Genomic DNA, 25,323 nt, shown 5'->3' with positions numbered 1-25,323 from the left:
GTTGTACAAGAAGGAGTTGATGTTTTCTTTTTTTCTTTTGTTATGTTTTATTAATTGAAAATTATCATTGTTTGAATTTGTTTATTTTGGAAAAAGGGGCAGATATTAATAAGAATTTTATTCTTCTTCTGCTACCTTTCATTTTATTTGTGTTTTGTATATTCTTTTTTGTATGAATAGCATCTGTTTTGTTTTAAATGAAATGAATAAATTCTATTAAAAAAAAAAAAAAAAAAAAAATCTAATTTTACTTTAGCTCCAATATAACCTATCAAAATAGTGTAGAAATTAATTAATATTACTTTATTTCATTGTTAAACCTCATAAAAATGTTTTGTATGTTTTATCATACATAAAACTTGAAATTGTAATTTACTTGCCCTGTCTGTTTTAATTTGTGTTTTATTCTTATGTGTTTTACTTGTGTTTTATGAATACTGTACAGCACTTTGTTGCGCTTAATATCTGTTTTTAAAGTGCTTTATAAATAAAATTGACATTGACATTGTATTAGAGTAATTATCACACTATGGTCTGACCCTTTTCTAACAAAAAAAGGGGAAAAAAAGTTGCAAATGACATCTTAAAGATTGTTTTAAAAGTGCTTATAAACACAGAAGAGAAAAAACTTGTAGTGTAATAGTAATGGGATCTGCAGTCACATTTTTCCCGACTTTATATCACAAGTCGACGTTTATCTAAAACTGGTTGCACCCCCTGGGTGATTCTTTTTTTGCGACAACATTTCGGCCTCAGGATTTTTGACAAAAAAAGTATTAATGTTTTAAGTTTTAAATATTTTGTTACAACACTGATATGTTTAACAATAAGAAATTAATAATGGGCAAGCTCTGGATTGGATAAATTAATAATTACATGTGCTTTTTTTCCACCATTGTGTGTTCCACCCTGTTATGACCTCAAATAGTTAAACACTTAAATTTTGAAAAATAATAACTTTTTCTTATAAAGAGTGTGTCCCTTTTACTATAAAMTATGTTTTATTCTTGAAATTGTAACACATCATGAAGTTACGAATCATTCATGTCTGTATTGTAAAGAAAAACAGTTTTTTTTACTCATTATTACTGACAGCATTGAAAATATTGGTAATTTTTAAAACTTATACCAATATTTGCATTTATTGGTCTTCAACTTCCAACATGGCACAGAAAAATTCACAGTACTTAATGTTTCTGTAACAATATTTAATAAAAACATGTGTGGAATGGAACATAACATGGTGGATTGTCCCATAACAGGGTGGAAAATCAACGTCTTTGATTCTAAATTCTGATGATTTTCATTATTAGTTGCAGGATTGCCTCTTTCAAGTCAAAGTACAGGTAGACTAGAACTTTCTAACTAATCTACCTGTAGCTCTTTATGTGGTCAACATTTACCTAGCTAACATTCAACAGAATAACAAACCTTTAATGACTAAATATAATATTAGGTTTTTTTAATTCTATTGAATAATCATTTTYCACAATCTTTCCTAACAGGGTGGAACTCTAAGCTTTACATATACAGGTTTAACATATTTAAGCAAAGAAAAAGTACAGAAATAGTGACAATTGAAGCTTTCTTTGTTTTCCATGGTTGAATTCACATCAAAACCAATTGATGTCACTTACATTAAATGGTTTTTATGGAATTTTAGACTTTTTGAAGGCAAAAAGGAAACATCATAACAGGGTGGAAAGTTAGTACTGGGACATGTATAATATGAAGAAAATATCAAATAAGAAAAATAGTTTCAACAGATTCAATTGCATATTAAAATAATGGTTAGTCCAGTCAATCAACTTATTCAAGAAAAACATAAAAACAATATATAAAAGATATAAATTTAAATATATAAATATATAATATATATATATATATATATTTTATAGTTTAAACTTCATGAGGAAGTCTATTACGCTGCACTGGGGACACATGAAATTGAACGTCAGTCACCAAAAAGGTGTGTAAAGAACAAAACAATATTTAAAAGGCATTTCATTTATATTTGAATAAGGGCAAACATCTAAATGTATAATTAAAATACTTTGTTGTAAATATTTGGCACATTTTACAAAAAATAATTGTAAGCAAAACATGGGGACATGGAATGTTGCCGCAAAAAAAGAATCACCTCCCTAAGAATGGGGGCTTTGCGCCCCCTACCGATAGAAGGATCTATTTGCATCTTTCTGATGACGTGGTTCGGTCGCTTGACCACCAGAGCAGCAGGATGGCCGACCAGAGTAGGCAAACAAAACTCGCTGCAGCTAAGAAAAAGGTAAAGTAAATTAATAAATGACTTTCCTTAATTTCACATTATATACTCATCATTTATTTAGCCTGCTAGTTTAATTCAACCGTGTTTTTACTTGTTGTATTATAAATTCCATGACTGAGCACGGGTGTTGTCATTACACGTCGTCCGACCTCTGCGATGTCGCACGTCCCTCCTCTCGCACTCATATTGCGGCTTCAGTGAGCAGGAAAGGCCGGTGCCTGTCTCCTGGCCTCTACTGATAGCATTAACCTACTGATAGCCTTCACCTTCGTCTATTCTTAATTGGAAGTTGTATTCACGACATCCTATTCATCTTAGTGCCTCAACGAGTAACTGAACTGTGGGCCAAAGGTTTACCCGTCTTTCAAGACAACCGTAAATTTAGTCATTGGCGAAATCTTAACGTGCTAAGGCAAGTTAACATTAGCAAACAAGCTCAAAAGCTAACGAATACATTGCTACGGATGAGTGGAAATACCATAACACAGAAGCTTGACAACATTTTGACTCGTTTACAAAAAATATTAAAATGATAAATTGGGCTACAAACAGTCGTTTTCAGAAAGTATAAAACTGAACTCCACAAAATTAGCTTGCTAGCATAGTGAACTGGATTGAATCAAGGGGACTGTTTTGACAGCTGACACCCCTCTTGGACAGAAGAGGAGCTATTTTGGAGTTTTGTAGAAAGATGAATACATTTCGACCACTGTGCTCCTCAATATTTAATCTTTGTCTCATATATTTTGTAAATAGGTGATCATAAATTTTAAACACCATTTAAAAATTGATTAGTCACTTGATTTCCTTGTTATTCCTCCTGTTACTTTTCAAGGCCATGCGCCTAAAATGTTATTTCTCACGCATTTTTAAAACATCGTCTCTGGTTATTGTTGTTGTTTTTTTTCTTTTCAAGATTGAAACTGAATTTTTGTGTTTGTTTTAAACAACATCTGTTGTTTGAGTAGCATAGTTTTTGGTTTGTTTGGTTTTTTTATTTTTTATTTATTTTTTTAGAATAATTGGATTAAAGGTGCATTAGTAGTGATTACTGGGATGTTGCTTCATGCCAGACAAAATTCAACTTGAGAAACCTGCTTAATAAATATTGTTGACTTTTGGGGAGCAGCTGCAAAGAGGCCTTGTGTCCGATCTAAAATTATGCAACTGCATATTCATCATTTTAAATGAATATATGTAGCGTTTTATATGTATACATATGGTGAACAGTGGTTGGAGCAATATCTAAAAAGTAAGGATATGAAAGCAATTGATTACTTTAACATAGTTAATTTTGCTGTAAGGTGTCAGACCGTTTTTAATGTCCTACTAACCCTCTTTATATTTTACAAGTTGTTTAAAACATAATATTTGGCTAAAGAAAGACATAAATATTTTGCAAGCAGAGAAGGTAAAATGCTCTTTCTGCATCCTGTTTCTTTTTGTGTTGCTCAGCTGAAGGAGTTTCAACAGAAGAGCTCTCCTGCTTCTGTGGGAGGAGAAAGAGGAGGAGGAGGAAGTGGAACAGGATCCAAGAAGAAACGAAAGGTGAAGGAAGTGAACCAGCTTGATGCAGACAGAGATTCCCCAGACAATGTGAGTTTTTCTGTAACTTTCTGCTCATTTAGTCTTTTTTTCTTGTTTTGGTTGTTGGATTAGATTGCCTCCTAATACTACATGTACATTTTACCCCTCTATTTAGTCCTTTGTATTTTGTGCACTATGTTACTAATTTCATAAATTTCAATTTCTTGACATAGATTGCTAGCAAAGCAGTTCTGTTTGATATTCTCTTAAACATCCTCAGAAATACAGAATATCAGATGGTATTGGAAAGCTCTGTGAGCATTGTCAGTCTTAAGGAAATGTGTATTAGACTTTAAACAGTTCTAATAATGTTGGTTACTATACCAGTTATTGTAAACACATTTTATTTTTCAACAAAAGTGTCAATGAAGTAGCATATTGATGTCAAGCATTGCTTCTTGCTTTGTGTTCCAATTGAACAGTCTGTGGTCACATTAAAAAGGCTAATGAGAACGTGTGTGTGCGCGTGCATGCGAGTGTGTGTGTGTGTGTGTGTGTGTGTGTGTGTGTGTGTGTGTGTGTGTGTGTGTGTGTGTGTGTGTGTGTGTGCGCGCGTGTGGTGCTGCTTTCAGACAGCACATGCGAATAACTTGGCTCTGCCTCATGACATTTGACCTGCGTTTACGGCCGTTCTTTAGACAGCTGTCGATGTTCTTCTCACTGTTACAATAACAGCGACTTCACTCTGCAGCAGTCGCACACATGACCATTAACTTAAAAATGCCATTTGTAAAGTAAGAATTTCTACCTTTGCATTGTCTTTCAAATATCAGCATCTTTTCACATTTCCTTTTCCTTTCTTTAATTCTCCTCTCACAACATATCAATTATTCATTTTAACAACTCTTTGTTGGTATGATTGGAAAGCTTAAACTTAAAAGTAGAAATTGTTCATTTCAGTTCAGTTTCTTGCATATAATTCATATTGAGAAGTTTAAGTAGTTTACCGGTAGTTCAAATCCAATTTAATTTAGGCCTAATTATGACTGTAAATGAAGAAGGGAAAAAGAGCTTATACAAATGATGGCAACATATGTTGTGGTCGCTTTATTCTTGTCACACACTAACCTCTGCAGCTCTTCCTTGTGGTAGCTGCTTCTATCATTTATCTCTCTGTGACTTTGAGTTGTTTTCTGCCCTGTCACTTCTCTCTTTCTGTCTGCTGCTGTTTCTTTCTGCTGTAGTTTGACAGTTTTCTGAAAGCACTTAGTCAAAGCAATGGAATAGTCGTCCCACCTAATGGCAACTGTCAGGTGAGCCTTTGTCCCTCTCTTTCTGCTTTACCCTTGTCCTTCTCCCTCTCTGCAATTCTTTCTGTAAATAGCTGTTCCTCATTTTTGGTGTACAAGATTATGCCTTGTCTGCTGTTCACATTTTTTTCACATTGACCTAAACACACAACCAATTGAAGCTCAAGTCTTGAATGTTTTGTTTTTGTAAGCTCATTTCAAGAAACTTTCTAAAGGATTTCAACAGGTGGAGTGTGCAGCATTCTTTGTTCATTGCATGTCAGTACATTGTTTTTTTGTTTTTTTTAAGAAATGTGGATCTTATGTTGTCTAGTGTTATTGGTTGGCATTTGCACATTCTTAAGCTAAACATAGCTGTGGTTCCTGTTGCTTAATGTTCAATGCAGATGAATATCTAGGTAAACAAGAACGCTGCTCACTTTTCAGCTTGTTTCTTTTTTCTTTGACGTTGAGTGCATGCTTTGAAATATGTTTATTTTCATCACCTCAAAAACATTACACATTAACATTAAAATGCTAATGTGTTCACATTGCAGTTTACAGTAACAGATAATGACAAGAGTTAGTTACTAAACCATTAAACACTGTATGTTTGAGGATTGTGCTTTTTGTCCTCATGTTTATTTTGTTAATATTTAGACATAAACTCTATTAACATGACAGGTTTTTTGTGTGCCAATACTTGTAACCACTTGTCGTCTTACATTAAAAGTGAGTTGGCATTTTTGTGTATGTTACTTCAGACCTTTGCTGACATGGAGGCCATGGGGTCCCCTGTTCCTCAGCTGCCAGAGGAGCCGCACAACGAGTCCGGCCGAGACTCGCCTGTGTCTAACTCTGCTAGTGCTAACGCTACTACTAATTCTGAGTTTGTCAGTCACAACAATGAGTTGCAGGTGTGTCGTTTTTCTGTCTGCATACTTGTTTTATTGTTTAAAATGCACCTACGATGCCAAAACAGGTTATGTTAACACACATTTTCAGTCTAATTTGTGAACTTGCCTGAAGTTAGGATAAGTAGGATTTTTGGCACAGTTATAGAAAATGTCAAAAATAGTACCGTATTTTCCGCACTGTAAGGCGCACCTTCAATGAATGGCCTATTTTAAAACTTTTTTTCATATATAAGGCACACCGCATTATAAGGCGCATAGAATATACGCTACAGTAGAGGCTGGAGTTACGTTATGCATCCACTAGCTAAATGACCTGCAGACGACCTGATTCTAGACGGTCGGTAGGTAGATAGGTACTGAGTCCTATCTTGAGTCCTATTTGTTTTTATGTTTTGACTTATTTAGTCTTTTTGCTAGGCGTTATCTTTTCTTACCTTATATTTTTTCTACAATATATGAAAAACTAGCATGTCTGGTACTTTTAATACGGTTTCTCTTCTGGACTATTTGGTCCTTGTTTTAACTTTCAATGCTTTTGCAAAGTATAGAGGTGAAGTTGTTTTATTTTTGTGTTTGATTGGAGTGGTCGTTCTTTACCTTTGTAATAACTGAATGCTGATCTATTACTCAAACACACTGCTGTGCCTGGGCTCAGTTTAGCTCCATGTCAATAATTTTTGGGCGTTTTTTCAGCATATTTGCTTTTTTTCCCAGCAGTGATACTTCATAATCTCTGTGCAAAATAGGCTATCAATATTTATAACTTACTTGAGTTTCTCAGACACCATGTAAAACAATGCTACCTTTTCTCCACTCTGTTATTTTGAGTGTACCCAAGTTGCTGCTTGTAGCATAAAACGGGAAGGTTTATAATTTGCTTTCATCTGGCACGTCTGTTTTGCAGACCGTTGTCTTCCACAGAGAGCCTGCGGCAACTCTCGCAACAACTAAATGGTCTGGTCTCTGAGGTACGGTGTTACAGACATCACTGTCATCCCATGCCTTTCTCTCTCTCTCACTCTTTCTGCCTCACACTTTGTCATGCTGTGTTAGGCTTTTAAAAAAAACCACCCTGCCGGTCTACATTTCCAACCAGTGTGTGTGTTGCATCTATTGTTTGTAAGAATGCACTGGAAGCATTTTCAGCTCTGCCAGTCCTCATACTGACACCATCACCTGGTGTTCTTATCACATATACGGTATCCTACCTGAACTTTGTTTGGCACTGGAAAATAGTACGCAACAATTAATATCACGGTGCGTTTTATGTTCAGTTTGCTCAGAAAGCAAATTTCATCTCACCTTTATAAAGATCATGTTGCTATCCAAAGTATGAGAAAACACATTTTTAATGATTAAATTAATTGGGGTCCTTCTTTGCTATACAACATTTGAGGGTGTAATATAGTATTTGAATTAATAATTTTGTCCATTAATATGCATGCAGAGATGGACTGTATGGGGGAATGTTGTCCTCACACTGTTCTTTAGATCACAAATATGTAAAGTGTGTCATTAGTTCTGTTGCAAAGCTAGTAAATTGTGATTTCATCGTCGTTCTAGTCGACATCTGCTCCATATGTGAATGGGGAAGCTGCACCATCTGGAGAACTGGAGGTAAGATGGAAAACCTTTTTCCCCCCCCCCACTTTGGATTTGTTTTGTATATTTTTTACTCCTGAGCTACTCCTACACCATTCAGAATAGGATTTACTTTCCCCAAGCTTGGTCCACTTGCCTTCAAAGTATTTTAAAACTAGCATTTTTTCTTATTTTAATCATGTGGCATTTTCCATCATTGAAAGCATATTACCCACCACTTGTAACAGTAATATTATTTGCCTCCATGTTAATATTTCACATTTAAATATTTATCTTCCTCCCCTGTGTTCTCTGTTTGACTTTTGTTCCTTCACCTTATCCGTGTCTTTATATTTATTATTTTTCTTTTTTTTTTCTTTTTTTTTCTTTTTTTTTTTGTTTCCCGGATGCATGTGTGCACGTGATAGAGTCGGAACCAGGAGCTGGCAGCCGCCCTGGAATCTAGCAAGCTAACAAACTCTCAGCTCAATACCAAGCTAGACCAGCTGGTAAGAAGCTGTGTGTATGCATATCTGTGTGCCCTTGCTTTTTGCATTGTTACCCTGCCCTCCCGTTCAGTTATTTATTTGCATTATGCTTTGGATTGCAATGCATTTTGCATGCTATCATAACCACCAGGCCATCACACTCATCTTTTATTATCTCGCTCTCATTTTTATCTGTTGCTCAGGTGGATTAGGGTGCATCCTCCTACTCTAAACATAGTATAAGCACCCTACTGGGTGCACATTTTAATCAGGCATCTTAACACCTTGCTTGTAGTTGCATGATGTTCAGGGCTTGTTGAGCCAGTTTAGTGGACTATCTTCAATAACATTAAAGCAAGCATTAAATAATATAACACATTAGGAATTACCAAACATGTCTATTATTTTTGTTCTTTGCACAGCAGTTGTGTGGCTGGCATGTAAAAGATCTCATCTGCAGAATTTTTTATTCTGTTTTCTAAGATAGAATAAAGCGCTAAATATTCTGTGACTTATTTTTTATCCCCCCACCCCCTATTGCCTAATCCTAATTTTATACTACGTTGTCTTGGCAGGTACATCAAACTCAGGAGCTCACAGATCAGCTGCAGAAGGTTTAAAGTTTTTCTCGTTTTCCTACCTTCACAACATGTTTTACTCGATCCCCTCTTTTATGATCTATGCCTTTGAGCTTTGTCATGGACAGTCATGCATTTTTGTAATTTCCTGCCTTCAGGAGCGAAAGGAATTTGAACAGAAATTTTCAAAGGAGCAGGGAGCAATGCGAGAGCAGTTACAGGTAAATCCCTTAGAAATAACGAGATTTTTTTAAGCATTTCTGTGGAAATATACCAGCAAAAAAATTACAATTGCATGGTGTCCCTTTTCCACCCTTTTCCATAAATAGATGGTAATGTGATCCAAAACTCACCCTCCCGCCCCTCAGCGCTCAGAGTGATGCATGCTAAGGTTTCAGTGTATTTTATTTCTCTGCACTGGAACAAACTCTGAAAACCTGAAATGTGCAGAAACTGCTGACTCCTTTGATTTGGGACTAAAAGCATTTTTGTTTACAGCAGCTTTTGGTCAGAGACTCTGACTTTGATATTGAAGTGTTTGAAATATTTGCTTCTTTAAAACATTTAAGATTATATTATGACCTGTTTTTGTTTCATGCAATGCTTTTGTGATATATTTTTTAAATAAACGGTGCGGCATAAACAAGTAAAATCCACACTTGGAATCTTAATATTTTTTAATTTGTTTCCTGTAAGGTTCATATCCAAACCATTGGGATTCTGGTATCAGAGAAATCTGAGCTACAAACAGCACTACAATACACACAACAGGCTGCACGACAAAAAACAGGTGTGTCTGTAAGCATTAAAATTACTTTTGCAAGATTTTAGGTTTGCACAATCAGTCGGTCAAGTAACTGTGTTTGCACGCTTGCAATGACGTGCTCTGACTCCATGTGTGTTCGTAGCTGAAGCAGAGGAGCTCAATAACCGTCTGCAGACAACAAAGCAGAGAGTTTCAGAGCTGGAGCGAACTCTCTCTACTGTCTCCACACAGCAGAAGCAGTTTGAGAGGGTAACATACTTTAAAGAATTTATTATGAGACAAATGAATAAAGCTGTAACTTCTAAAATGAAATTAATTTTCAGTTGACTTATTCATGTCAAACAGAAATCAGCTTAGTTGAATGTATTTGAAATATTGCTGTCATGTTAAGTGTAAGCAGTGTATGTTTTTGTTCTTTTTTTCCATTTTATCTTTAGCAAAACAAGGAACTTGAAAAAGAAAGAGACAACTTAAGGCTAGAGGTGCTGAGACTCAAGTAAGTTTTTTTTTTTTTTTATTGGTGATCATGTTATAGGAATACATTTTTATATTATACTTCTTTAAATTTGCTACTGCCAACTTAGTCTTGTTTAATTCAAACAAGTGCGGTTCAGGCTATGCAGTTCCTGAAAGTATGAGGCAAGTGGAATATAATTTATGTTTGTGTGTGGACAGCAATTTAAGTGAGGAGTCAAAGCAGCAGAGTTCAGAGCTGTCTGAACAGCTGAGACAGATTACACAAGATAATGCTGCAATGAGGCTGGAGGTAGACGATCTTCACAAGAGGCTGGAGATGGCAGACCTCATGCTACAACAGGTGCATGCTTCATTATTCAAGAACATCACATCTGGCTCTGATTTTTACTGTTTAAATTGTACTGATCATTTATAATACAAACAGATATTTCTTTTTCATTGTTCATTCAAATTTTACATCAATGTGTTTTTATTTATCTCCAGTACTCCAGTCAGTCAGATTCCCCCGGTTTCAACCAAAAAGTCGAGATCCTCCTGGAAGAAAAGCAGCAACTGGAGTCACGTAATCACCAGGTCTGAGGCATCTCCCTCTTACATGTTCATTATGAAACCTTAAGGTAAAAAATAGGAGTTACAAACCTTCATGCAGACCTGCCAACCTGTTTTCATTTTGCATAAACGTTTATCTCCAGCGACAGAATTTATCCTTCATTAATATCATCCACAATTCAATATAATTAGGTGATCTGTTGTGCTTTGAGGAATATGACTAAATACCGGGTAGCTTGCAAAATCACCGTCAGATTTTCAGCCTAACGTGAGAAAATACATTTGATTAAAGTAACAAAAGTTTGCTCCTAGATTAAATTTTTAAAGTATGTATTTTCTTTATAAATAGAGTGGAAAATGAACTAATGCAACAATGTTTGTGTAAATATGAAAATACATAGAATTTGGTCAAATTTGAAGTCCCACTGAAGATTTTGGTTTCTTGACCTAGCATTGCTAATTTGAAATTAGCACACCGGCTACAATAAAAGGCAGGAACAACACTCTGGATACTGAACAGTTAGGTTTTAATTCAGCTTCAGTTAAGCAAAATAACTAGATTTTACTGTTTTTAAGTTGGTGGAGATTTGCCAAAAACACTTTTTACAACACAGATGACTGTTTTGGTACTTGGTAATTGTAGATTTATGCTGAAGTGGTCATTTTAACCTTTATTAGAGGTTGTTGGATTTAAATTGTTTTGCTGGTAGTTCTTCTTACAGTTCACAATATTATCAGTGACACAAGAATCCTTATGCAGTAATCAGAAATGTTCAGCTCATTTGTCTCATTCTAAACTTGATTATTTAAAAGCATAAAGGTTAACTTTGACTCACATCGACTAAGACTGTTGTATATCTATGTTGCTGTAGCTTCTGGAGTCTGTAGCCCAGCTCAAGACGGAGCGAGATCATTATGTGGAACGAATCCAGGAGGAGGGCCGTCTGTGGAAGGACAAAACCGAGCAGCTGCTTGCACAGGTATAATGATAAAATGTGTACTATGTTTGGCAGTACCGCTGAAAACTTGTTTGTGATGATTTATTTTAATTTCTGTGTGAAGGTGTCTTTGGTAGCAGAGGAGAGAGACAGAAACATCAACCAAGTCCAAGAGCTGGAGGCCAGCATTGTAGAGCTGAAAAATGCTGCGGGTGAGACTTGTTTTCTCAGTTTTATTGGGAAATAAACAGCATCTACACCAGGGTTAACTGAAATCAAGCCGTAATATTGCAGAACTTGTTGAGCGTTATTCTTTCCTTTACAGCATTATTGTCTGTGGAGAAGGAAGCCCAGGAAAATGCTGAGCCTCAACCTTCAGGACCATCAGAGGCAGAGGTGGCTCTGCAGGAGGCCCTCAGTAGTTTACAACAGGAGAAAGATGCCATTACTGCTCAATACCAGGCTCAGGTGTGCATTCAGTTGTTTTATTTAATAATAATAATAATAATAATAATAATCAATGTAATTTATAATGCACTTTTCATTAATAAAAATCTCAAAGTGCTACATGGTGCAGCTAAAAACAAATAAAATCAACAATCAAAAAAAAAAAAGACAGTCATTTAAAAGTGGAGTTTTCTCTAAAAAGAAAAGTTTTCAAGCCAGTTTTAAAATCGGACAATAATTGCGGGGCTCTCAAATACTCCGGGAGAGAGTTCCATAGACGAGGAGCAGCCACAGCAAATGCTCGATCACYCATAGTCCTTAGTCTTGATCGAGGAAGGTGGAGAAGATTACAGGCTTGGGATCGTAAGGGTCTGGAAGTTGAATGTGAAATAAGGAGGTCCTTCAAGTAATCCGGTGAGGTTCCATATAGACCGTGATGGGATTGATAAGTGCAATTTTATACTGAATCCTATAAGTTACAGGAAACCAGTGAAGCTCGTAAAGAGTAGGTGTGATGTGATCAAATTTATGAGCTCTCACTAGGATCCTGGCAGCACTGTTTTGAATGTATTGAAGCCTCTGAAGGTGTTTTCTGTGGACTCCAATAAACAGCGAGTTACAGAAGTCGAGCCTGGAACATTTAAACATGTTGATGGATAAATAATTACATATCCTGTATCAGATGGGTTGATTATCTCTGATATTTCAAAATGAGACCAAATATATTTATATATATATTTGGTGTTCCCCCAGCTTCGAGATAACGAGCAGCTAAGTCGCTTGTGTGCGGAGCAAGAGACACGCCTGGGAGAGTTGGAGCGGCAGGTGGAGAGCCAGTCGCAGGAGGAAGAGGACCGCAGACGCATGTTGGAGGACGTTCAGTCAGACAAGGCCACGATTAGCCGAGCTCTTACCCAGAACCGCACACTGAAAGACCAGCTGGCCGAGCTACAGAACGGCTTTGTCAAGCTGGTGAGGCCAAAAATGTACTACCACTACTCTGATCGTTCTTAATTTGTCTCCTTTAGCATTGAATTTATGCTCCTGCGTTTCCATTTCTAGTGTTTGTTTTCTATTGTTGCTTTCTAAAATTTAAAATAAATGAAGCCCATCCATTACTTTAGTTCTACTTATAAGTGACTGAGAGCTTGTTTTAAATCCAAGTTTCCTGTTACTCCATCATTATGACAGACTAATGAGAATATGGAGCTGACCACTGCAATCCAGTCAGAGCAACATGTGAAAAAGGAGTTGGCACGCAGGATGGGGGAATTACAAGAGGAGCTGCACAACGTCAAGGAGCAGGTAACATACCCACATCTGTTATAAAGCCTTGTGGTATTGAGGATACAAGTATTAAAACTGAGGATTACCTTCCAGTTTACTCTCGGTAAGCATTAAAACTTTCTCTCAATACTTCAAACAGTTAAATTTTTGTATGGACACCAATACCTTTATCAACTGTACACAGTTTTTCTTTTTCTTCTTTTATAATTGGAAATGATAAAGACTTCTGGAATTTAATTAACTGAAGTTTTTGAGCAACTGAGGAATAATCTGCTGCTTTTTTCTTTTGTTGCCTCCAGTTGGAACTAAAATGTCAGGAGACGCGGGGCGTTCTAGAGCAGAGAGACCAGGTGGTGGCCCATCTGCAGCAGTACTGCGCTGCCTACCAGGCTGTGGCTGCAGACAGGGAACAGCTCCACCAACAGTTTCTGCAGCAGACCCAGCTCATGGACCGACTGCAGCATGATGAAAGTCACGGCCGTGCACAGCTGGACATCAGCCAGAATCAGCTCCAACAAGCAGAGGTGTGTACGGACCCTGAATCTTAAAATTCTGATCAAGGTTTTTATTTACCTCAGCTGCCTAAAATTGACCTATTTTGCAAAATTCACTTTTTTCATGTTTTTTGCATACTCAACTGCTTCTTAAAGGTTTTACTTCTGCTTTTCAAAGTTGTACGGTTGTAAAATTGTGCATCTATTTGCAGCCATTTTCACATGCGAGTGTAAATATTGAGTTGGAGTGTGTGGCCATCAGCAGCTTATTTGGATTTGAAGTGACAAAAAGCCCTTAATCCATTCTGAAAGGAGCTTAGAATAGGAAGAACGGACCAGACTAAAATCTCTTCATCTAAGGATGTTAATGTGCAAAATATGTAATGAACATGTTTTGTACAGCTCATAGAGCTATACTAACTCTTTCAAGGAAGCATAGTAGGTCACCTTTAAGGTGCCAATGCTGTGTATGAGACAGGATTTTGTTTGAGCCAGGCATTTTAAGGTGTTGTAAAAAAATGTGCAGATGAGATTCAGATTAATTGCATCTCATTTTGAGGCTGAACCGTCACTTCAAAATGCTTACGTCTAGCACATTTAGTGTTTAAACATTTACATAAACTCGTGTACTTCATGTCAGGCGTTTGTTATTTTATGCTTAATTATTCACTCTATCTGCTGTATCTGATACACAAACATTCCTGAGTAATTTTAATATTGTTTTAAAAGATACCCTCTGTTTCCTCTTGTAGAAGCATTTGGAGCAGTTGGTCAGAGACAACGAACAGCTGAAGGCTGAGATAAAAGAGCTGCTCAACAGTTCTGCTCTTGTGGCGACGTCCAAAGACCAGGGTAAGGGTTTGTTCTGTATTCGTGCTTTGCTAGTGTTTTTCATTTTGTGCTCGTACTCCTCTTTACTTTAGTAGTGTTTGTTACATTCCTGTACAAATTACATGAGCAGAATTATCCTGTTTTAACATTGTTTTATGAAACATTGTTTTACAAAACAATGTTAAAACAGGATATTTTCTCTGCAGAAAAATCCAACATTTTCTGCAGAGAAAGTTGGATTAATGGGCCCTTTAAAGGGTCAATATCCCCAAGGATGTTTCAGAGTTCACCATCATTTGGCATTCAGAACATTTGATTAATTGATCTCAAACTTGTCTGACTTTAACGTTTTTAAACATCTTGGAACGTTCAAACTTGTACCTATGTTTCTGAACCGGAGTCGTTCGCCTTTTGTGAACGCTCCCAGAAGCGGTTGTTTGCCTAAGAGTCACTTTAACACAGCTAAAAGGTGCTTCACCAAGAACTAAAAAGATCATTTTGAAACTGGTAGTCACCTACTTTTATTATTAGTTGTGTTGAGTTATTTAATTTGTACTTGGTTGATTTGTTTGTTGCAAACAGCTGCAAGTTAATTTGTGGTGGGAGTTGAATGATTTCATGTGAAACATGATGTGACGCATCTGACCAGTTGTGGAGTAGCTTGTGTAATTTTAGTGAAACTGAATACCTGGCCGACACTTTATCCGCGCAGTAAGCAGATATCTGTAATCACTCAGGACTCGCTACAAATACTGACTTATTCTTACTTGCAAAATGGGTGAAGTTATATAAATCAGATATTTCTATGGTTCTACTTTGTCGTGTAATTTAGGAGATGGAGTGGAAAGCCAATCAGCGCAGGAGAGTCCTACAAAGTCTTCTGTTGTTATCCCAGAAGACTTTGAGAGCCAGAAAGAGATGGTAGGTACAGAGATGGAAGTCACTTTGTGTCTGACCTGATTTATATAATTTGGTAGTAATTTTCTTTTTCCCATGTTAGGTCTCCTTTATCACACTTTTTCATTCTTCCAACAGGAGGATTTTATCCGTGGGGCTTTGGCTCAGGTGGAAGCGGAGAGGGACGAAGCCAGAAGGCAGCTGGAGGAGGAGCACAGGCTCCACATGGCAGCCCGGCAACAGGCGGCCGTGGCCCTTAGACTGGAGCAGCAACACCACAACTATACACCTGTTCATGAAGATGGTCATGGGCATGATGATTGTCACAGTCACACTGAGCACAGTCATGAGCATTCAGGTCAGAAAAACAGAACAATTTGCTTTTATGTTAAAGTACCACGTTGCACCGCTCTGTGGAGAAAATTAGTTTCGCCTGCTGGTTCTCACACTGTTTTCTTTATAGCTATGATAGGTTGGTCACTATGTAAACCCTCAGTATTCGCTATGCTACCTCAGCAGAAGGAGTCCCAGTTGAAGTTCATCAGGCACTGCAAGCCGCCATGGAGAAGCTCCAGCAGCGCTTCACCTCCCTCATGCGGGAGAAAGCCGACCTGAAGGAGCGGGTGGAGGAACTGGAGCACCGTTGCATCCAGCTGAGCGGAGAGACTGACACTATAGGTATGAACGACTTGCTTTTTAAAAATGTTATGGTTGTAGTTTATGAATTTACTGACATTTTTGTTTTTACTCATTGTTGTTTTAAGGGGAGTACATCGCCCTGTACCAAAGTCAGCGGGCCATAATGAAGCAGAAGCACCAGGAGAAAGAGCAGTATATCAACATGCTGGCCCAGGACAAAGAGGAGATGAAGGTTCTGTACTGATGAGTTATGATGGAGAGGCGCATTTCAATGTTTTCTGAAACTGACATTTTTCTGTGTTTTCTCATTACTCTGTAAACACTTCATCAGCATAAATGTCCTGTAGATCACTTTAAAGATTGAAATCAGTCTCTCTTCTCTTCTCTCTCTCTCTCATATATATATAATTTTTGCACCACCAGTAGTAATGATTTGTTTCATTTTGCCATCAGGCCAAACTGGCAGAGCTGCAGGGTCTTGTCCTGAGGCTTGTGGCCGAAAGGAACGACTGGTACAATCGTTACACTGGAGCTGCAGCCGGCATGGGAACAGCGAACCCCGACCTGCTTCCTGTTGGGGAGGAGCACTCTCACTTACAGAAGCAAGCGCATAAGCATGAGCTTAATGCTGTTGATGGAGAAGGTAAGAGCAAGACGGACCAAATCAGAAAATGATCTGAAAACTAAAACTTTGCAATTTCATGTCCAGAGGAGGTCAGAGGATTAAAGACCAGTAATAGTAAGCAGGCTCATGGGACAATTCGGCCCACCTTTAGTTTTTATGTGGCTCTCTGGAGTGCAGTCACCAAATTGCATCAATTAGACCTTCCAGTTTTTTGCAGTTTTGCAATTGTGGAAATTCAAAAAAATTTTAAAATCCCAGCATTTTTTCACCCTAATTCCTAATGAGTTTGTTGCAATTGCTCTCATTGTTGCCATTTAACTTGGTAGCATGTTTTTTTATGTGGTTCATTTACTAAGTTGAAAAACACTGGTCAGGTTAAAATCAACATATCCCAGTCACCAGCCAACTTCTAAGTGCATCTCTAGTGTATTTGATGTGTTTTCAAATCGACTTTATCGTCCTGAAACTTCATGTGTTGCTCTCTACAGAAGCCATAGAGGTCAGCCCACTCTCTGAGACCTCCCCACTACAAGGTCTAGAAGCTGCCTCATCCCAAACATTACCATATAGTTCTGTTCAGACTGAGTCCAAACCTCTGGTGCTCAGAGAGGATGGCACCGCCCAACAAATCATGCAGCTTCTCCAAGAGATCCAGAACCCCCAGGGAGCTCCGCGGTCACCGCCGTTCCTGGGCGAAAATCCCTGCATCCCCTTCTTTTACCGGCCCGACAAACAGGATGAAGTAAAGATCCTGGTGGTGTGAGGCCCAGAGTGTCACTGAGGTTCTGTGGTTGAATGATTTGTAGCTTGATGAACATATTTACACATCTCAAGAAGTTTGACACTTTAACAACCGTCTCACCCAGTTACACTGAAATGGCCCCTATTTGTTCAGTTTGTTCCCCCTTGTTTTGCTTTGTCTTTTTTTTTTTTTTTTTTTTTACAGATGGGAGATGATTAGTATTCCAAAACAAAACTTGATTAATCTCCTTATTGCAATTTTTAAACCCTATCTTCCTTTTGTCACTTATCTCACACATGTGCAATATCGGGGTCATATATTCTGCACCCCTTTGCTGGTACAGCACTCAAAGAGCTGCTAAAAATGAGCAGTTCTTGTGCAAAAATCAGTTTCAATTCACTGTACTCATGCCAAAAGCATCAGATTTGAATGTAATAAACCCAAGTATTTAAATGTATGTGAAATCCGAGGAGGTGGGTGCAGAGAGCAGACATCAGGCTGGTTGGACTAACATTAAATGCAGAGAGCTGTAGGGCAAAGTTAAGTCGACAGGTGCACATGAAACTTTGTGCCGTTTAGTTTTGAAGTCATGAGGTTGCTAAGTTACACTATCAAGTTCAGGAAGTTAAAGAGGGTGTTGCTGATTGGTACCGTTTCCAAAACTACATTCGTCTCCTTTGTTTCCTACTTCGAACACTGAAAATAACTCTTATGTTTGTACATTACATAATGTTAATACTTGTGAAATCTATTTTGTGTCGATGTGTTTTAAACTTGCTTGGACTGAGACGTCAACACTTACAAACCAGTGGTTGACCAAGTGAAATATGGGCATGGATGCAATTTAAAAGACCCCTTGAAGTTTAACATTGATTAAATATGTTGAAGGCACAACACACCTCTGTTCTGAAGGCTTGTTTCGCTGTGCTAAAGGTTTCTTCCCAACCTATTTCCTTAAATTTATATTTACTATGGTAGATATTATATTACAACATGTTATGAGGCATTTAGCTGGTTTCACCACAGACATATTTCACATTCCAGTCACTTTCTTCTCTTCCTCAACTGAGCGTCTCGGCTAAAAAAATTATTTCCATGGGGTTTTACGTTTGGGACACTATTCTTCAGAGCTTGTTGTGTTCTGTTACGTTCATGTGTGGTTTTACATATCAAAGGATTCAATACACATCTTTGACAACTGGAATGCGTGAGACTGTGTAAGTGATTTTTTTTTGCTTGGAGTCTAGATTTTTCTCTTTCAAAAGTGCATCTCTTCTACTTTGTTTATTGTAAAAAAACATTTGTTAGATTATACAAATATGTTTGCACTAAATCTGTACAAAGCTTCCTCTCACAGCTCACCCTGTGCTGACGGACTGTTTAGAATAGCCTGGGTTTCAGTGAAAGGGGAGGGCGTGTCCCATGAAGCTTCATGCTGAGGATTCCCCTGAATTTAATTGCTGGTTACATTTGTCATCTCCATTCAGCAATAGGTCTTGGGTAATAACACTTGTGAATATATCTCTTTTGGGCATTAAAAGCAAGGAATTACAGAGAATCCCAACATTATAATGCAGCTCTGGTTTTGTGTTTGCAGAGACTACAAAGCAGATCGCCTTCCTATAAATTTGACTAAACAAAATTGGAGCATTTCTAATTTGAGAACAATTCATATTGGCTCTCATTTACTAAGCTTTGAAATTGCACACAAAATGTTTATTGCCAAAAGTATCAGAAGGCGAAGTAATTGTGCAGAATGTGGTAGTTTTTGCAGACTCCTCAAAGCAAACCAGTAAATTACAAGAAAAAAAAATGTATGGGTACAGTTACAGGAATTTCAAATAGCACCAATAGTAAAACACAACATTTCTGTTTTAAGAACCCCTACATTTTCTTTCTTCAGACTTAGTTTTAATATATAGATACTTTTTTGTTTGAACGCCTTTTTTTTCTTTGGGTGGTTCGACCAACAGACAAATGCACAATACAATCTGCATTTTTTTTTCCCTCTCCCCTCCAGGTTGTGTGAAATCAACAATGTGGATGAAATGATTTCCTACTTCACCGCTTAACGATGTCACGTAAGCGATTGACACCAAGAAAAACATTAACCATCTTTATTGTAAAAGAGGTGTTGTATATACTGTAACTGTGTAATATATTGTATATTCATAATGCCTGATGTGTGGAGGGGGAGCTGCTTCGCCACATTAACCGGCTGTATGGGGTTGTGTGTATGTCTGTTAGTGCAGAGTTGGGATTGTTGGCCGTTACTGACTGGCTGTGGTTTATTACAAACACCAACAAAATGGAAAAAAAAAAAATATTTATTTGGAATAAGTTAGCATCTCATCTAATCAGTTTTAATATAAACTTGAAGTGAGTTTAGGATGAAGGATCTCAGAGCAACCTGATTTTTGAGTGCTGCTTCAACCCAAGCTATTTTTTTTTCTCCTTTTCTCTTGAGTAATACTTTCCTCCTGAATAAAACTGATTGAGCAACTCAAGCTGTCTGGACTCACTTTTTGTTTGGTATTATAAACACATTCATTTTTCAAAAAAATATATCAACTATTTTGCATCTAACTATTTTGTTTGCCAATTTAAATACCTCTTCAAGTACAACTCTCAAAGAGTTCATATTCTTCATATGACTAATCTAATTCCAACACAAGTATTGTCCACAGAAAATGACTAGGAATAATTTACTCTTATCAAGCAAGTCTTAATAAAACTAAATTATCAAAAATACACTATGCTATATAAAGCTAAATATTTTAGTTCCTCCTTACTTTTATTCATTTATTACCAATTTTAGTTGTATTTTCTGCTTTTGCTATGGAAAACTTTGTGATCATTATTCATGAAAAGTGCCCAAATGTTAAAGAAAAACAATAAAAACAGCCACTACAGCACACAGAGGTCTTTTAATATGTAATTGAGAGTACAGCAGTCCTCCAGGATAATCTTAGTTTCTTCCACATCAGCTGAGACAAGCAGCAGGACTTGTCCTCAGCCAGTTTACACACACACCGTCCGTCTGTTTAACTTTTTATAAATTCAGAGAGAAAACACAAACACACCCTCCCTGATGCAAGCAAAAGTATCAAACAACCTGCCAGCATCCATTTACAGCAGTTTTTTTTATTTTTCAAGTATTCTGTTATGCTCATTTACTCATGGTTTAAATATTCCGATGCTGCATACAATGTAGACTAAATGATCTAAACAGAAGAGAGTACATGTCTCTAATAAAATGCACCACACGAATACATAACTCATTAATAAACTAGTTACTGTTAAATCGGATATGATTTCATGTTTGCTTTGCAGATGTTGAGATCAGAGATTTTTCTTTCTAGTAATGATCACAGGATAAGGTAAGGCTAGTGGGTTGTTTGTGTTTGGGGGTCAAAATACAACACGTAACATTGACAGCAGAGCTCAGTGGCAGAAAAACGAAGGGATTGAAAGGTGGTTTCTGCTCAGTAATGTGACAACACAAGCAGTGGTACTTTATGCATAGACTGGGACTGTTCATGTTCTCACTCACCCCCGTGACCACTGAGAGAAAATAGAGCAGGAGAAAAGAGAGAAAGAAGAAATGGCAGATCAGCAACTTGAATGCAATTTTTAAAAATATTTTTCCTGTGTAATTTAACATTTTAGGCATCACGTGCTCAAACCTGACTAACCTGAGTTACGAGGCCACCATCTTGTACTACACTCTACATAAAGAGTTAACAGTCTAAAGAAACAACTCGGGTCACAAAGTCTCCTTCTCTGGTTTCGTTTTGTTCAGTTTCAGGAGCGGCGCAGTCGCAGAAGCATTCAGACCTCTTGAACCTTTCTCACATGTTGCTGCAATGCAAGCCCAACCTTCAGTTTGCTTTATTGGACTAAATGAATAAAAAAAAAATACATGATTCACCAGTGGAAAGGAAAAATGGTTTTGACAAATTGGGATGTGGCCCACTTCAGTTGGACACTCCTCAATTAAATCTCTTACCCTCCACTAGACTTTCCAAATCTGCCCTTTGTGGAAGAGAAAGTTGAAAAAGTTCCTCTGCAAAATTAAGCAGTAGTACTAAGCAGAGGAACAAAAAGGGGACATAATCTACACTAGATGCATCTTTTTACCATAAAAAGACTGAGAAACCACGTTTCTCTTTTGCATAGGTTGTCTGAGAGTGCAGCAGTTGTAAGACGAGGATGTGACAAAGCTTTAGCAACAGTGAGACTTTCTGAAGACTGCGACTGGCAAAATAAGAGGATCCGCTACGTGATTTAGATGATGGAGAGAATAAAAGGGAAAAACGAAGGAGACTTTTATCCATTCAGGTTTTTCAAATTGAAGAATTCAGATGTCATCTACGTCTTCCTCACCTGGGTGGTGCTGCTGTTTTATAGATTTGGACAGTGGGAAAGAATGGATTAGCTTTTAAAAAAAAGAGAGAGAGAAAGGAAAATTGTGTTTGAGGGGTGTCTGTATGAGATGACCCACCCTTGTTTGACCAAACTGTTCAAGGAACATAGAAAAATCAAACAAGAACTAATTTGGCAGGATTAAAGATCAAAAACGAAACTCCATCAACCAGAAAAGAAAGTATGTTAAAAGATATATGATAAAAACTAATAAGATTGTTTCCTCACTTGCTGTTTTTCTTTTCTTTTTTTTTCTTTTTTTTTTTGAAGGATAATTACAAATTAAAATCTGGATACAAAAAAAAAAACCAAAGTAAATATTTTTAGACTGAATTCAGTTTGGATATCCTCTCTTAAAGAAACACTTCCACCACTGAGCAGCAAATGTTGCAAAGAAAAACACATTTTTCTCATTTCTTTACAAAACAAAGATGGAGTAAATCTTTCACGATCTCAAAGCATGCACCACGCTACTAATATGATGCTTATGTGCAAAAAAAAAAAAAAAAAACATTAAATAATGTAAAGTACTTCCTCATCCTGAATAAAAGGTTCTGGTTTCACGTCATTCTGTTCATCAAAAAACAAAGGTGAGCAAACAAATCCTGATGAAAGTAAATGAAACGAATGCTAAAACTGAGACGACGCTTTCGAGAAGCTCAGGCATAGATTCATGCTAAACTCGTAAATGTTTACCCCTCTCAATATAAGAGGAGGGGAAGCATTCTGCTTTGAACTTGCGCGGATATACAATACGTTGACGCGGTTGACTAATATGATCATTTCATGGTCTCTGCGATTAAATTGTGAGGAACAAAGTTGTACGTAAGTCATGCTTTCAAGTATTCTGCTTCTCTGTGTGAAAACAGAGGGGCGGGTGGTGGGGTGGGAGGGCAGAGAGGCGGGAGCAGGAGGGTCAGACCGGGCAGTAGATGAGAGGAAGGTGGCGCTGTTGTCCGAAGCGCCTCTCTCTCTCTCTCTCTCTCTCTCTCTCGTCCAGAGGGGGGAAACAGAAGGAGGGAGGAAGGAGCTCTGAGGTCTAGTGTGTTGGAGAAGGCGGGGGTCTCCGACTGGCACGGACAAACAGAGAGGGGAAGACATGAAGAAAAGAGAAGAGGTCAGATCTGTTCTTCATAAAGTGAACTTTTTCTTGCTGTTTCGCTTTCTTCACGGATACCCGGGATAAAGGCTTTTGTGTTCTCCCAGGATTATTCATACAGGTGCACGAAAAGACTTCACAGACCCGCACAGTTACTTTGCAGTGATTTGCAAAAGTATCCACACCCTTGAAGGAGGTCACGTTTTGTGTCGTCGGAACCGTAACGTCTTCGAAAAAACCTGAAAGTTGCGTGGTATTTGTTGTATTAAGCCAATTTTAAGTAAATAGAGCTCAGTTTTGTGTGACTTAATCTCAGTTTAGAGTTGTCCCAGAGATAATTGCTAAAAAACTCAAAGAAGAATTTGAAAAATGTTCTTGTTTTCATTTGTGCAAAGGTGGTAGAGATAAAACCCAAGGCATTTGTCAAAGGGAGAGCTAACTACAAATACATAACACTTTTTAAATTTGAATCTAAAACGCAAGCATAATTTCCCTTCTGTTCAGTAACATCAAATCTCCATAAAACACGTTTAAGTTTTTTTGCTGTGACATGACTAAATGTAAAAAAATAAAAAATAAAAAAAAAGCTTCAAGGGTTATGAATTCCTTTGCACAGAACTGCATCTTGTGCACATGGATAAATCACAAAAAGTACCACCAACATTACAGAGTTCTCAGTTCTCTGGTATGTGGAAACAAAGGAACGTATTATAGGCCGGAGAGGGAGAACGAATGAAGATGCTGCGACTGCACATCCAACTGGGGTTAGCCTGCACGTAGCTCTGTTGTGCATTTTCTCCAACCAACAGAGACGCATCAACGGACAGGTGGGATGTCATGATGTTTACAACCAAAATTCAAGAAAAAACACAAAAGCTGTGCTCCTGGGCACTAAAAACAACCCACACTTTTCTGTTTCCCGTGACCTGGTTCAGATGAATAACTCTTAAAGACTCATGCATTGCTCTGAGAATAGAAAAGTGTGAGAAAGAGAGTAAAGAAAAATGCCGTGCAGAAAAGAAGATGAAGTCCGAGGAGGTTTGTGAACACGATGAGCATTTAGGAGGAGGGGTGGGGGGGACACACAGCAACCAACATACCGAGAAACGTTAGTCTTCATCGGTCAGTGATAGTGATTCTGCAGGAGGAACAGTAGTTATGTGTGTGACAGAGGTGTGTGTGTGTGTGAGAGAGAGAGAGAGAGAGAAGGAGAGGAAGAAGCAGGGAGACAGAAAAAGTGCAGAGTTACAGTGAAAGGGGGCAGGCCAGCGATGCATGTGCGCAGCTCTCTTCAAGAATAAATCCGTGTTCAAGACCCATAAAGAGATCTTTAGTTTATGTTTGTTTTGTTTGTTTTTTTTCCCCCAAAGAGAGCTTTGCACAGAGACTCTAGATTCTACAGTAGAAACAAGAGGCAAGCGGCTTTAAGACAATTAGCTTTAAAAACGTTAATAAATCACAAGCACAGGAAAGCACAAGGGAAACATAGAGGGCAAAGACACCAGGCGAAAACAATTATCTGATGCGATGTAAGCATGGGTGCAAATAATAAGTTGTTCGTAATTTGTAGCCGACGAAGCATTATTGTGTTTAAAGTTCACTTAATTACAAAATAAAAGGAAAAAAAATGTAGTCGGTGTCACTTGAAATGTATCTACGTAAAGATTTCTAACCATCTGCTGCTACTTCATCTACTGTCCTCTATCACAAGGCAGTACTCTCTAGTTTCATTTACCTCGTTTATCCCCTCATCCTGGCATCTTCACATTCCCCTGACATAGAATATCATAAATATTGGTTGAATGTCCAACTTTTTGCAACATGTTTCCATTTCGGGCTCCTGGCCTTAAAAGGCTTCTCATGCTTCTACTCACCTTGGCACACTGGGGGGCGCGCGGTTAGGCCGGGAGGGCACAGTGGGGGGCGGCCCGCCGTGAGGATCTGGAGACGCTCCGGGGCGAGACGGTACAGGGGGGCCCCCAGCAGGAGGAGGCCCCGGTGGGGGTCCACGGGAGCCCGGGCGAGCTGGTGGGCCCGGTGGGCCTGGTGGAGCCCTGCGATTTGGAGTTGGACTGGTCGCTGGAGACCTGGAGAAGAAATGGAGATGGGAAATAAAGATTTTCAGAGATTCAGATTTTCCAGAGAGGCTCAGATTATATCCTGACTGCACAAAAGCTTTAAAATGCCAAGATGAGGTTAGCTAGTTTATTTATTTGACCTATAGGTCTATCTTTGAAGGTTGGATATAGTGTTTGTTTCTTTGTTTTTTTCTGAAAAAGTTGATTTGCTAGCGCTTTCCTTAAGTTTCGAAGTTGAGCCACCTGTAAAAAGTTCATTTGCACAAAGAAACCTATAACCAAGCAACCCTCCCGACCCCACTAAGGGACAAGGGTGTAAAGAAAATGGATGGATGGATGGATGGATGGATGGATGGATGGAT

General features: G+C 38.0%; 2 protein-coding genes across 16 annotated transcripts in view; one reads left to right on the top strand and one right to left on the bottom strand.

Annotated features, from left to right (window-relative positions):
• The first annotated feature begins 2,201 nt into the window (after positions 1 to 2,201).
• Positions 2,202 to 19,866, top strand: golga2 (golgin A2). The gene is made up of 27 exons (XM_017307799.1): positions 2,202 to 2,287; positions 3,743 to 3,883; positions 5,059 to 5,127; positions 5,868 to 6,085; positions 6,925 to 6,988; positions 7,584 to 7,637; positions 8,030 to 8,110; positions 8,665 to 8,703; positions 8,826 to 8,888; positions 9,364 to 9,457; positions 9,576 to 9,682; positions 9,871 to 9,929; positions 10,109 to 10,250; positions 10,394 to 10,483; positions 11,332 to 11,439; positions 11,522 to 11,609; positions 11,723 to 11,865; positions 12,598 to 12,816; positions 13,036 to 13,149; positions 13,431 to 13,655; positions 14,378 to 14,477; positions 15,289 to 15,377; positions 15,492 to 15,711; positions 15,873 to 16,031; positions 16,118 to 16,224; positions 16,446 to 16,635; positions 17,106 to 19,866. The coding sequence occupies exons 1-27, from the start codon at positions 2,240 to 2,242 to the stop codon at positions 17,378 to 17,380; spliced, it is 3,306 nt and encodes a 1,101-aa protein (XP_017163288.1). The 5' UTR covers positions 2,202 to 2,239; the 3' UTR covers positions 17,381 to 19,866.
• Positions 19,867 to 20,267: 401 nt separating this feature from the next.
• dnm1a (dynamin 1a) overlaps positions 20,268 to 25,323 on the bottom strand; it is a 49,797-nt gene continuing 44,741 nt past the window's right edge. For 8 of the 15 annotated variants that reach the window (XM_017307795.1, XM_017307791.1, XM_017307797.1 and 5 more), the window contains 2 exons: positions 24,758 to 24,970; positions 20,268 to 22,854 (listed from right to left, as the gene is read on the bottom strand). In XM_017307795.1, coding sequence (XP_017163284.1) covers positions 22,824 to 22,854; positions 24,758 to 24,970 — 244 coding nt within the window. In that variant the 3' untranslated portion in view covers positions 20,268 to 22,823. Of the gene's footprint in view, positions 22,855 to 23,983; positions 24,022 to 24,618; positions 24,656 to 24,753; positions 24,971 to 25,323 lie in introns of those variants that run through there. The other 7 variants (XM_017307792.1, XM_008424356.2, XM_008424355.2 and 4 more) reach the window with 5 other exon arrangements.

This window comes from Poecilia reticulata, linkage group LG12 (genome assembly GCF_000633615.1).
Source record: "Poecilia reticulata strain Guanapo linkage group LG12, Guppy_female_1.0+MT, whole genome shotgun sequence".
In the NCBI taxonomy this organism is placed as follows: domain Eukaryota; kingdom Metazoa; phylum Chordata; class Actinopteri; order Cyprinodontiformes; family Poeciliidae; genus Poecilia; species Poecilia reticulata.
Note: the sequence above shows the minus strand (reverse complement) of the source record. Positions and strands in the feature narration are given on the sequence as shown.